The following is a 13,170-nucleotide window of genomic DNA, read 5'->3' as shown; positions in this document are numbered from 1 at the left end:
ATCAAACTTTATTTGTCACATGCGCCAAATTCAACAAGTGAATACAACAAGATACAACAAGATAACAGACTTTACCGTGAAATGCTTATTTACAAGCCCATAACCAACAGTGCAGTTCAAGAAGAAGAAAATATTTACCAAGTAGACTAAAATAAAGAGTAATAATAAAAAGTAACACAATGATGGATCTGTCTTAATGACGTGTCTGTGAGAGCTCTACTGCCAGGGAAGGAAACCAGGCTACAGACTGGTCTATTTGAAGGATTCTACACTGAGATCACACCAAAGTCCTTAACCAGGGCTGAAGGTAATGGACTGATAAGACATGAAAGTCTTCCAGAACCTTCCAGGACTCAGGGGGAGACGGCCTGGAGGTGGGAGGGTTGAAATGGCCCCACTGCATGGAGAGATTATGTTTGTTGTGTCCGACTGTGACTCCTCATCTTTACCACTGCAAACTTCCTTTATTTCATCTCTCCCTTTTCATTCCTTCACCCCTCCCCCTTTTACAATTCTGTGATATAAAACATGTACTGTCTATACAGTACACAGCTGCTTCTCTGTGCTGTACTTCAAACAACATGCTGACGATGCCATTACAGACTTTAATCACCTAGTGGAACAGTAATGAATAACAGGCATTGTGTTTGTACAGAGCGCTGTTCAGGTGAATGTTAACTAGAAAAATATGTACAATGATTACTTGATATTTACTGTGGTCCAACAATAATACCAATCTACAAATATTATTAGACTTCACCATTAAATACAGGAAATGAACCTCAGGCCTTGTAAAAAAGCATTTTGTGAGAAACAGAAATGGATCATATTTCCCCTGTAATGAAACAGTATTACGGCAGTACTCAGAACAGTGTTGCATTGCTAAGAGAGACACTTATGTCAACTGCAAGTGTGAGACAAATTAAACAGTTTCATTTTCCCACAGCTTGATTGCCATTCAAAACACACTGAGGAAGAAATGCCAAATATAAAAAAGTATACTAGTTAGAATAGGACACCCCATGGAATTCCTAGATGCAATGTAAACAATGTGTGATAGATCCCAGTTTCACTATGTGTTTAGGGTGAATGAGCTGTCCTGATGTACTCTTGGCAAGAGAAGACATGTCTCTGTGAACCTTTTATAACCTAAGCTTGTACCATTGGGTGGAAGTGGTGGGATATTTCATTCCTCATTTCGTGGCTAACGTGCTGGTTGCTGTGGTGTAGTGAGTCTGATGAGGCCTTGGCTGAAGATAGTAACACTGTCAGAACCTTAGTGGAGCACAGTGTGGGGTTCAGACCTGACTGGATACACACACACACACACACACGTGCGCATCTGGTCCTCGTTACTGCCTGTTGCTTCGGACCTAAATCACTTCGTCTCTATGTGTTTCCTGACATGACTTGTTTTTGCACCTAAACTCTCAGTTGATTGTTGATCACCTTAGTGTCAGTGATTGACTGACAGACAGGGCTTACCAGGGTAGGTATGATGTATGTGTTATAGAGTCACATGTTTTATGGCTTGTAAGGGGAGACCTCTCAGTGCCCTGGCCAGCGAATCACAGGGGGGCTTAGTAGAGTTCAGCTCTGCACCCCAGTCACACACACACACACACACACACACACACACACACACACACACACACACACACACACACACACACACACACACACACACACACACACACACACACACACACACATTGTGTGGACACATTGTGTGGACATTGCAGGTCTGCTTCCTCTGACCTGCTTTAATGATAAAACCAGAGAGCACATAAGAGAGACAGGACTGTGAGAGCGTGGTTCAGTATGTTCTGATTCTCTCCGCCCCCTCCCTCCTTTCTCCCCCCTCGCTCCTGTGCTGCCTCCCTCTTTATTCTTCCACGGTGAGCTCAGGGGCCGGATGGTTTCCAGTCCTTACAGCAGGCAGCCACGTGTACTACAACTATGTTGTTAGAGAGAGCGAGAGAGAGAGAGAGAGAGAGAGAGAGAGAGAGAGAGAGAGAGAGAGAGAGAGAGAGAGAGAGAGAGTGGTACGGTCCCACCACATCAACTGGACTACGGGGGCACCAATTGCAGCAGAATACAGAGGTTCATAAAAGCCAGAGCTCTGACCTATAGAGCTTCCTGCCCTCCTGTGATTTCTCCTTCCTGGTGCTTTTTATACACCTTGATGTGGTTGTCCAGGCAAGCCTTGGAAAACCTTTTCCCCTCCTTCACTCTCCTCCTTCTCTCCTCCTGTTCCCCCTGCCATGCGTGTCACAGACTTGTTTACAGCCGGCCCCACCATGGCCTGTCGACATGTAGGGACTGTAGGGGGGAGCAGAGCGGTGAGGGATTGAGTATGGAGCCCACAGAGAGAACACTACAGAGGTGAGAACCAAGTCTAATGCAGTAAATCCACAAGGAAACAAATAAAGAGAGAGAGATGAGAGGGAGCGTAACACTCAGGATGTAGTAGCTACAGTACGTAGTACATACGCTCTGGGCCTGCATGCACTCCAGGCATCTCCTGCACTATCAGCTGTCAGAGCCTAGGACACATGCACACACGCAAACTCAACTGACAAACACATTATCACTCACTACGTACTCTTTAACACCAGGGAGGACACACACATTGCACTCAGAGAAAGAGGAAAGTGTTTAATGGCTGAAACTCTACACATCTCTCTGAGGGACAATGACATCCGAGACCCTCTCCCTGGCATCACCATCAACCCCTATCCCTGAGGAGGGAGTAATGTGTGAGGAGGCCTGAGCCTGGACTCTCTCTCTCCCTGTCAAATCTTCAGCTTTCAAGACTAAGGCAGAGTCACAGTTGAAAGAGAAAAGCTGTGTCGTGTAGACGGGCAGATTGTGACCAGACATGGAGCGGAGTCTGTCTTACTAATGAACACAGACCACTTGAAAGACAAGCGGTTGACACACAGGGGAAAGGGGTTGCGAAATGCTTGTGCTTCTAGTTCCAACAATGCAGTAATATCCAACAAGTAATCTAACCTAACAATTTCACAACAACTACCTTATACACACAAGTGTAAAGTAATGAATAAGAATATGTACATAAAAAATATATATGAATGCATGATGGTGTAGAACAAGATGCAGTAGATGGTATAGAGTACAGTTTATGTAAATGAGATGAGTAATGTAGGGTATGTAAACATGTGAAAGTGGCTTTGTTTAAAGTGGCTAGTGATACATTTATTACATAAATTTTTCCATAATTAAAGTAGCTGGAGTTGAGTCAGTATGTTGGCAGCAGCCACTCAATGCTAGTGATGGCTGTTTAACAGTCTGATGGCCTTGAGATAGAAGCTGTTTTTCAGTCTCTCGGTCCCTGCTTTGATGCACCTGTACTGACCTCGCCTTCTGAATGATAGCGGGGTGAACAGGCAGTGGCTCGGTGGTTGTTGTCCTTGATGATCTTTTTGGCCTTCCTGTGACATCGGGTGGTGTAGGTGTCCTGGAGGGCAGGTAGTTTTCCCCTGGTGGTGCGTTGTGCAGACCTCACTACCCTCTGGAAAGCCTTCCGGTTATGGGCAGAGCAGTTGCCGTACCAGGCGGTGATACAGCCCGACAGGATGCTCTCGATTGTGCATCTGTAAAAGTCTGTGAGTGCTTTTTGCTGACAAGCCAAATTTCTTCAGCCTCCAGCCTTCTTCAGCCTCCTCTCCACTACTGTCCCGTCGATGTGGATAGGGGGGTGCTCCCTCTGCTGTTTCCTGAAGTCCACGATCATCTCCTTTGTTTTGTTGACGTTGAGTGTGAGGTTATTTTCCTGACACCACACTCCAAGGGCCCTCACCTCCTCCCTGTAGGCTGTCTTGTTGTTGTTGGTAATCAAGCCTACCACTGTAATGTTGTCTGCAAACTTGATGATTGAGTTGGAGGCGTGCATGTCCACGCAGTCGTGGGTGAACAGGGAGTACAGGAGAGGGCTGAAAACGCACCCTTGTGGGGCCCCAGTGTTGAGGATCAGCGGGGTGGAGATGTTGTTACCTACCCTCACCACCTGGGGGCGGCCCGCCAGGAGGTCCAGGACCCAGTTGCACAGGATGGGGTCGAGACCCAGGGTCTCGAGCTTGATGATGAGTTTGGAGGGTACTATGGTGTTAAATGCTGAGCTGTAGTCGATGAACAGCATTCTCACGTAGGTATTCCTCTTGTGCAGATGGGTTAGGGCAGTGTGCAGTGTGATTGCGATTTCGTCGTCTGTGGACCTATTGTGGCGGTAAGCAAATTGGAGTGGGTCTCGGGTGTCAGGTAGGGTGGAGGTGGTGTGGTCCTTGACTAGTCTCTCAAAGCACTGCATGATGACGGAAGTGAGTGCAAGCTCAGTTACCTTAGCTTTCTTGGGAACAGGAACAATGGTGACCCTCTTGAAGCATGTGGGAACAGCAGACTGGGATAAGGATGGATTAAATATGTCCGTAAACACACCAGCCAGCTGGTCGGCACATGCTCTGAGGACGCGGCTGGGAATGCCGTCTGGGCCTGCAGCCTTGCGAGCTTTTAAATGTTTTACTCACGTCGGCTACAGTGAAGGAGAGCCCGTAGGTTTTGGTAGCGGGCCGTGTCAGTGGCACTGTATTGTCCTCAAAGTGAGCAAATAAGTTGTTTAGTCTGTCAGGGAGCAAGACATCCTGGTCCGCGACAGGGTTGGTTTTCCTTTTATAGTCCGTGATTGACTGTAGACCCTGCCACATATCTATCGTGTCTGAGCAGTTGAATTGCGACTCTACTTAGTCTCTATACTGACGCTTAGCTTGTTTAATTGCCTTGCGGAGGGAATAGCTGCACTGTTTGTATTCAGTCATGTTTCTGGTCACCTTGCCCTGATTAAATGCAGTTCGTGATTTCAGTTTTGCGCGATTTCAGTTTTGCATCAATCCACGGTTTCTGGTTTGGGAATGTTTTAATACATGCTGTGGGTGCGATATCGCCGATGCACTTGCTAATAAACCCACTCACCGAATCAGCATATTCATCAATGTTGTTGTTCGACGCAGTGCGGAACATATCCCAGTTCAATGTGATCGAAGCAATCTTGAAGCGTGGAATCCGATTGGTCGGACCAGCGTTGGACAGACGTGAGTGTGGGAGCTTCCTGTTTTAGTTTCTGTCTATAGGCTGGGAGTAACAAAATGGAGTCGTGGTCAGCTTTTCCGAAAGGAGGGCGGGAAAGGGCCTTATATGCGTTGCGGAAGTTAGAATAACAATGATATAGGGTTTTGCCAGCCCTGGTTGTGCAATCGATATGCTGATAGAATTTAGGGAGCCTTGTTTTCAGATTAGCCTTGTTAAAATCCCCAGCTACAAAAAATGCAGCCTCATGATATGTGGTTTCCAGTTTACATAGAGTTAAATAAAAAAAATTCAGGGCCGTCGATGTGTCACATGTTTTATGGCTTGTAAGGGGAGACCTCTCAGTGCCCTGGCCAGTGAATCACAGGGGGGCTTAGTAGAGTTCAGCTCTGCTTGGGGGGGAATATACACAACTGTGATTATGATCGAAGAGAATTCTCTAGGTAGATAATGCAGTCGGCATTTGATTGTGAGGAATTCTAAGTCAGGTGAACAGAAGGACTTGAGTTCCTGTATGTTGTTATGATCACACCACATCTCGTTAATTATAAGGCATACACCCCCGCCCTTCTTCTTACCAGAAAGATGTTTGTTTCTGTCGGCGCGATGCGTGAAGAAACCAGCTGGCTGTACCGACTCCGATAGCGTGTCTCGAGTGAGCCATGTTTCCGTGAAACAAATAACTTTACAGTCTCTGATGTCTCTCTGGAAGGCAACCCTTGCTCAGATTTTGTCTACCTTGCTGTCAAGAGACTGGACATTGGTGAGTAGTATGATCGGGAGCAATGCGCGATGTGCCCGTCTACGGAGCCTGACCAGAAGACCGCTCCGTCTGGTCTGTCGGAAGTCGGCGCCGACAGAGATGGTGGAACCCTGGTCACAGAGGCATATGATTGGGTACAGAGCCCATCCTGTATATTGAGTTAAGACAGGCGGGTTTAACTGGCGTTTACAGAGGAAATCTAGTGGTCGGGCAGGAATGAACTGAATATTATGTCAATTCTTGCGATTTCTTCGAGAGGTTTGATGAGTGTGTGGCAGGCAGGCCCAGTGAATGACTGAGTTCACAACAGTTCACTTCAGAGTATCCCCACTCAGACCCAGACATGACAAGATGGATGGGACATTTAGAAAAAAATCATGTTCATAAGTGATTCAAGAGAGAAATGATCATATCTTGGACCCCAGCAAGAACATTTCACTGATGCCAATGCAGCCCAAAGCCGTTTTGACAAATTCGGTAGATATGTCTGGAAGCAAACTAGAGAAACATTAACAGTAACCACATTATCATCCACAGTTTTTATGCAAGTAAAATTATACCGTATAGAAAAAAATCTCAGGAAGTGGAAACATTAAGTTTTGGTACAATTTTATAAATGCCGACAGATCATTTGTTCATTCGACATGGTGGGATCTTTTTGTGTCTGTAAAATGTATTATGCGAGAAATGGTGGTGGAAACGACTTGTGCAAATACTGACATAATAACCATCATATCAAAGTAAACTTGGAGTCACATGATGATGTGGTTTGTGGTCCATGTAGTTTATTAGGCTACAGAGGAAATAAGTTTTGATGAACTTCACAGGTTGATGAAAGTCCACTGTGATGAGCTTGATGCTCCTTTCCAATAAATATTGAGGGCCTTATTCTGGTGACATTGTGATCTTTGATTGACTGTCGTTCTGCGAGCTGTCTGCGAGCTGTCTGCTGCGAGCTGTTGGCTAGTGTGTGTGTGTGTGTGGGGGGGGGCTATACCACATCCCCAAATACTTGCCCTCTTCCCAGTGGGACCAGTCTTACCACTGTATTACAAAAACAGATTGGACTAGCAGGGAAGTGAATACAGACCCTTAACCTTCTATACCCGAATCCCAACATACAGTGTATTAGGAAAAGTATTCAGACCCCTTGACTTTTTCCACATTTTGTTACGTTACAGCCTTATTCTAAAATAGATTAAATCGTTTCCCCCCTAATCAATCTACACAGAATACCCCATAATGACAAAGCAAAAACGGGTTTTTAGAAAAATTTATGAAAGATACAAAACAGAAATATCACATTTACAATAAGTATTCAGACCCTTTAGTCAGTACATTGTTGAAGCACCTTTGGCATTGATTACAGCCTCGAGTCAACTTGGGTATGATGCTACAAGCTTCGCACACCTGAATTTGAGGAGTTCTCCCATTTTTCTCTGCAGACACTCTCAAGCTCTGTCAGGTTGGATGGGGAGCGTTGCTGCACAGCCATTTTCAGGTCTCTCCAGAGATATTAGATCGGGTTCAAGTCCGGGCTATGGCTGGACCACTCAAGGACATTCAGAGACTCGAAGCCACTCCAGCGTTGTCTGGGCTGTGTGCTTAGGGACGTTGTCCTGTTGGAAGGTGAACCTTCACCCCAGTCTGAGGTCCAGAGCGCTCTAGAGCAGGTTTTCTTCAAGGATCTCTCTGTACTTTGAATCGTTCATCTTTCCCTCGAGCCTTACTAGTCTCCCAGTCCCTGCCGCTGAAAACATCCCCACAGAATGATGCTGCCACCAACATGCTTCACCATAGGGGTGTTGACAGATTTATTCCAGACGTGACACTTGGAATTCAGGCCAAAGAGTTCAATCTGGGTGCCCTTTGGTGCCTTTTGGCAAACTCCAAGTGGGCTGTCATGTGCCTTTTACTGAGGAGTGGCTTCCGTCTGGCCACTCTACCATAAAGGCCTGATTGGTAGAGTGCTGCAGAGATAGTTGTCCTTCTGGAAGGTTCTCTCATCTCCACAGAGGAACTCTGTAGCTCTGTCAGAGTGACCATCAGGTTTTTGGTCACCTCCCTGACCAAGGCTCTTCTCCCCCAATTGCTCAGTTTGGCCAGATGGCAAGCTCTAGGAAGAGTTTTGGTGGTTCCAAACTTCTTCCATTTAAGAATCATGGAAGCCACTGTGTTCTTGGGGACCTTCAATGCTGCATAAATGTTTTGGTACCCTACCCCAGATCTGTGCCTCGACACAATCCTGTCTCGGAGCTCTACGGACAATTCCTTCGACCTCATGGCTTGTTTTTTTTCTTCTGACATGCACTGTCAACTGTGGGACCTTATATAGACAGGGGTGTGCCTTTCCAAATGTTTTATTTTTTTTATTTCACCTTTATTTAACCAGGTAGGCTAGTTGAGAACAAGTTCTCATTTGCAACTGCGACCTGGCCAAGATAAAGCATAGCAGTGTGAACAGACAACACAGAGTTACACATGGAGTAAACAATTAACAAGTCAATAACACAGTAGAAAAAAAAGGGGAGTCTATATACAATGTGTGCAAAAGGCATGAGGAGGTAGGCGAATAATTACAATTTTGCAGATTAACACTGGAGTGATAAATGATCAGATGGTCATGTACAGGTAGAGATATTGGTGTGCAAAAGAGCAGAAAAGTAAATAAATAAAAACAGTGTGGGGATGAGTTAGGTGAAAATGGGTGGGCTATTTACCAATAGACTATGTACAGCTGCAGCGATCGGTTAGCTGCTCAGATAGCTGATGTTTGAAGTTGGTGAGGGAGATAAAAGTCTCCAACTTCAGCGATTTTTGCAATTCGTTCCAGTCACAGACAGCAGAGTACTGGAACGAAAGGCAGCCAAATGAGGTGTTGGCTTTAGGGATGATCAGTGAGATACAACTGCTGGAGCGCGTGCTACGGATGGGTGTTGCCATCGTGACCAGTGAACTGAGATAAGGCGGAGCTTTACCTAGCATGGACTTGTAGATGACCTGGAGCCAGTGGGTCTGGCGACGAATATGTAGCGAGGGCCAGCCGACTAGAGCATACAAGTCGCAGTGGTGGGTGGTATAAGGTGCTTTAGTGACAAAGCGGATGGCACTGTGATAAACTGCATCCAGTTTGCTGAGTAGAGTGTTGGAAGTAATTTTGTAGATGATATCGCCGAAGTCGAGGATCGGTAGGATAGTCAGTTTTACTAGGGTAAGCTTGGCGGCGTGAGTGAAGGAGGCTTTGTTGCGGAATAGAAAGCCGACTCTTGATTTGATTTTCGATTGGAGATGTTTGATATGAGTCTGGAAGGAGAGTTTGCAGTCTAGCCAGACACCTAGGTACTTATAGATGTCCACATATTCAAGGTCGGAACCATCCAGGGTGGTGATGCTAGTCGGGCATGCGGGTGCAGGCAGCGATCGGTTGAAAAGCATGCATTTGGTTTTACTAGCGTTTAAGAGCAGTTGGAGGCCACGGAAGGAGTGTTGTATGGCATTGAAGCTCGTTTGGAGGTTAGATAGCACAGTGTCCAATGACGGGCCGAAAGTATATAGAATGGTGTCGTCTGCGTAGAGGTGGATCAGGGAATCGCCCGCAGCAAGAGCAACATCATTGATATATACAGAGAAAAGAGTCGGCCCGAGAATTGAACCCTGTGGCACCCCCATAGAGACTGCCAGAGGACCAGACAAATCATGTCCAATCAACTGAATTTACCACAGGTGGAGTCCAATCAAGTTGTAGAAACATCTCAAGGATAATCAATGGAAACAGGATGCACCTGAGCTCAGTTTCAAGTCTCATAGCAAAGGGTCTGAATACTTATGTCAATAAAACCTGTTTTCGCTTTGTCATTATGGGGTGTTGTATTGATTTTTTAAATCAATTTGTGGAGAGAGAGAGAGAGAGAGAGAGAGAGAGAGAGAGAGAGAGAGAGAGAGAGAGAGCGAGAGAAAATACATCTCATTGGCTCTTTGTTTCTAGTGGCTGTGTGGGTTTGCTGCCCGACACCACAATAACCCAGTGTAATTGTGCTAACCCCAACCACAGAGACATGGGAAAGCCTGCAGGCTGCCAGGACTCACTGAGCTATATGGTTAACTCACTCTGCTTGCACGGTTAGGCAGACCAGACAGAATCATTTTCATGCATGGCCATCCTCAAAATGCTATTTTACAGCCTGAGGCAGTCCTTACCACGCTTCCCTGGGAGACATGGCAGGAAAAACTAGAAAACTAGCTAAAACTCCACCACCACCACCACACACATCTCGTCTGGACCCAAGAATCAAATGAGACAACTTCTATTGCTGTGGTATAACCTTGACAGTACACAGATCATATGCTTCGGACTGAAACCAGATCTGCAGACTGGGGGATTCTCGTGTGTGTGTGTGTGTGTGTGTGTGTGTGTGTGTGTGTGTGTGTGTGTGTGTGTGTGTGTGTGTGTGTGTGTGTGTGTGTGTGTGTGTGTGTGTGTGTGTGTGTGTGTGTGTACATTCCGTGTTGGTAGATGGGGATTTTTTTTGAACGGACCACCTTATTTCGTCTCGTCACTATATCGGCATCGAGCACATCGCCCTCCCTAGGAGAGTGGGTGACCTTGACAATTTATTGTTAAAATGATGGACCATTTGGATCTTTCATTTTAAGGTCCCCGCTCCCTTCAGTCTCACACCCGGCCATGATTACAGACACCTGTGTGTGTTCTTTGAAACAATATCAATTAGTGACCCGCAGTGTTTGTCATTAAACCCTGATGAAGACAGATTGGCTGTCGAAACGTTGCTATTAAATTATTTCATCTGAGCTCCTAGAGCAGCATTCCCCAAACGTGGTCCTGGGGACCCCAAGGGGTGCACGTTTTGGGTTTTGCCATAACACTCCACAGCTGATTCAAATGATCAATGCTTGATTATTAGTTGATTATTTGAATCAGCTATGTAGTGTTGAGGCTAAAACCAAAATGTGCCCCCCTCGGGGTCCAGAGGACCGAGTTTGGGAAAGCCTGTCCTGGAGTGTGCAGCTCTCCTTTTCTATTTAAAGGATGGGACACTCTTACCTGAGACAGGTGCCATCCGTGCCCCTTGCTGTAATACAGGGGTACTCCACTGTCACTACCTTGTTTTCTGGACACTCCTCCCTTTACAAAGCCACGAGAAAGGAGACAAGAGAGATAAGTGTAAAGGTAATAATGTTGTTACTATAGTAATAGGAGTGGTGTTAAAGAGAAAGTCACTCAATTAAATTGGCAGTTACTTCATAGTGGAAATTTCCTTTCAAAGCAGTTCCCAAGCATTATGGCTACTGTAGTACATCAATACATAATCACAATTCTATGGCAGCAACTATTGTATGTGAAGCAGTATGAACATTTCAAAATGAAAGTAAGAAAGACAACTGATTGTGCCATGCAGTGGCCAGCATATGATTGCAAGAGAAACGTTTGTTAAATAACCCTGCAAAGAGGTGTATTTATCATCAGGCTTTGGATGATTTAAAGCAGGTGTGTAGTGCTAATACAAAAACAAAAATGTGCACCCCCTCTGGGTCACCAGGACCAGGATTAAGAAACACAATAACTGGTTTGAAAATACAGATGTCTGTCGCAAAGACATTTTTCTTGGAAAAGTAAAGTAAAATAATAATATCATGAAATCGTTTACAACTGGAATACTGAACTAAGAGGTAATAGAACAGTATTAAATGATCATTTCTGAGCTAAATTAATTATTCTGGTCTATACTTTGCTCACTTCATTCAAGCTATTGTATGTAGGCTATGAACTCCCTCTCCCTATGTGCACCTTAACAACCTATGTCACGCTATGGGCAGAATTTACAGTTGACATTGAGTGATTCCGATAACTACTCCTCTGTATTTGCGTGATCTCATTCAATATTCCAATCACATCACAACAGCCTTTTACTTGCGGACGCACGGATCATTGGGTATGTAGGCTTGATGAGTTGAGCAACGTGGTGGTCTTTCTTTGACTGATTGTCGACGTTTTTCACTATCAAAGTGTTGCTTTTATTGTTTCTCACACATCACACATTACTATTAAATTCAGTTACGTTTCGGTCTAAATAGCACACTCATCACCATGTCCAACTGGATAGCAAGTTACTGGGCAGTTTTATTAACTCCCTACCAATCGTTCACTTGAATTTACATGCACTTTACTTAAGCTTTGATCAGGTGTCCTATATTTTATTTTATTTTCTGATAGGAAATAACAGACTGATATCTACAACGTTCCCTCACAAATGCGCGGACTACCAACTTACCCTGAAGTGAGCACTGCAAATCTTGTTTTTATTGAAGAGCTGGCACCACAATCCCAAATAAAAACAACGCAGATGGCACCAAATGGTAAGAGTGTTGCAGCGCAAAGCTGACCCATGTCCCTGGCGAGCTCCGTGACAGCCTTGTTAATATTTTCTTGGTGCCTCGAAAACGAAGACTGCACTACTGCAAAACAGCTATATGTTTTAATTTATCAATGTCGCACATGTACTGATTTAAAGCTAACATCAGTTATAATTATACTCAGAGGTCAAACACGTGAGACCCTGCACATTAATTACTACACTCAAAACTTCCTCGCGGTACTGTAGTGCGTCAGAGTCCTGTCCCAACTGTTGAGCACTGAATCAGACCCCCTCGAGCGATTCTGGACGAGTTTATAGACAGACATGCGCCGTGATGAGCGCGATTCCTCTCACTAATCCCCAGCGGAATTACATTCCTGTATTCCTGTTTTTTAAAAACTGACTTTGACGAAAAGGAAACATTTAAGACACAGTTGAAAATACCTCTGTCGTCCTCTTGTGGAACGAACTCTCACCTAGAATAATTTCTCTAATTCCACATGCGTCTCTCTCTCATCCTCTCCTCCCTACACATTAGTGCATTCATTTAATTTGATTTAGGAAATACATATGAGGGGGAAGAGGTCCATTTTCTATGTAAAGAACAGAACCAATTTAGAGGAAATCGTTTAACTGATTGTTTCTTATTCTCCTCTCAACCTCTCTTTCATCAAGGACAATCTGTAGCATAACACATTTACTGATTGCTGAAATTAACTTTCCCACTTAAATTCACCCTATAAATTGTTGATATAGGCCCACTCCTCTTTAATCAATGTCCAGAAGATTATTGTCTAGACTATTTGTTTAGACGATTATTGTTCATCTGCGTGTTATATGAAGTCCAATAAAGTCTGAAAAACATATCTTTTTTTATCATAATCGTGAAAAATACATGCCTGTATTTGTAAAATATTTCTGTAATTCTAA

The 13,170-nt window shown here is 44.7% G+C and overlaps 1 protein-coding gene across 1 annotated transcript in view; it reads right to left on the bottom strand.

The window, feature by feature from the left end:
- Positions 1-12,687, bottom strand: part of LOC118370890 (collagen and calcium-binding EGF domain-containing protein 1-like) — a 56,952-nt gene extending 44,265 nt beyond the window's left edge. The window contains exons 1-2 of the mRNA XM_035756115.2: positions 12,157-12,687; positions 10,929-11,009 (exon numbers count right to left, since the gene is read on the bottom strand). Of these exons, the coding sequence (XP_035612008.2) occupies positions 10,929-11,009; positions 12,157-12,272 (197 nt within the window). The 5' untranslated portion in view covers positions 12,273-12,687. The remainder of the gene's footprint in view (positions 1-10,928; positions 11,010-12,156) is intronic.
- Positions 12,688-13,170: the final 483 nt, after the last annotated feature.

Source organism: Oncorhynchus keta, chromosome 14 (assembly GCF_023373465.1).
Source record: "Oncorhynchus keta strain PuntledgeMale-10-30-2019 chromosome 14, Oket_V2, whole genome shotgun sequence".
In the NCBI taxonomy this organism is placed as follows: domain Eukaryota; kingdom Metazoa; phylum Chordata; class Actinopteri; order Salmoniformes; family Salmonidae; genus Oncorhynchus; species Oncorhynchus keta.
The sequence above is the reverse complement of the archived record's forward strand: the minus strand, read 5'-3'. Positions and strand labels throughout refer to the sequence as shown.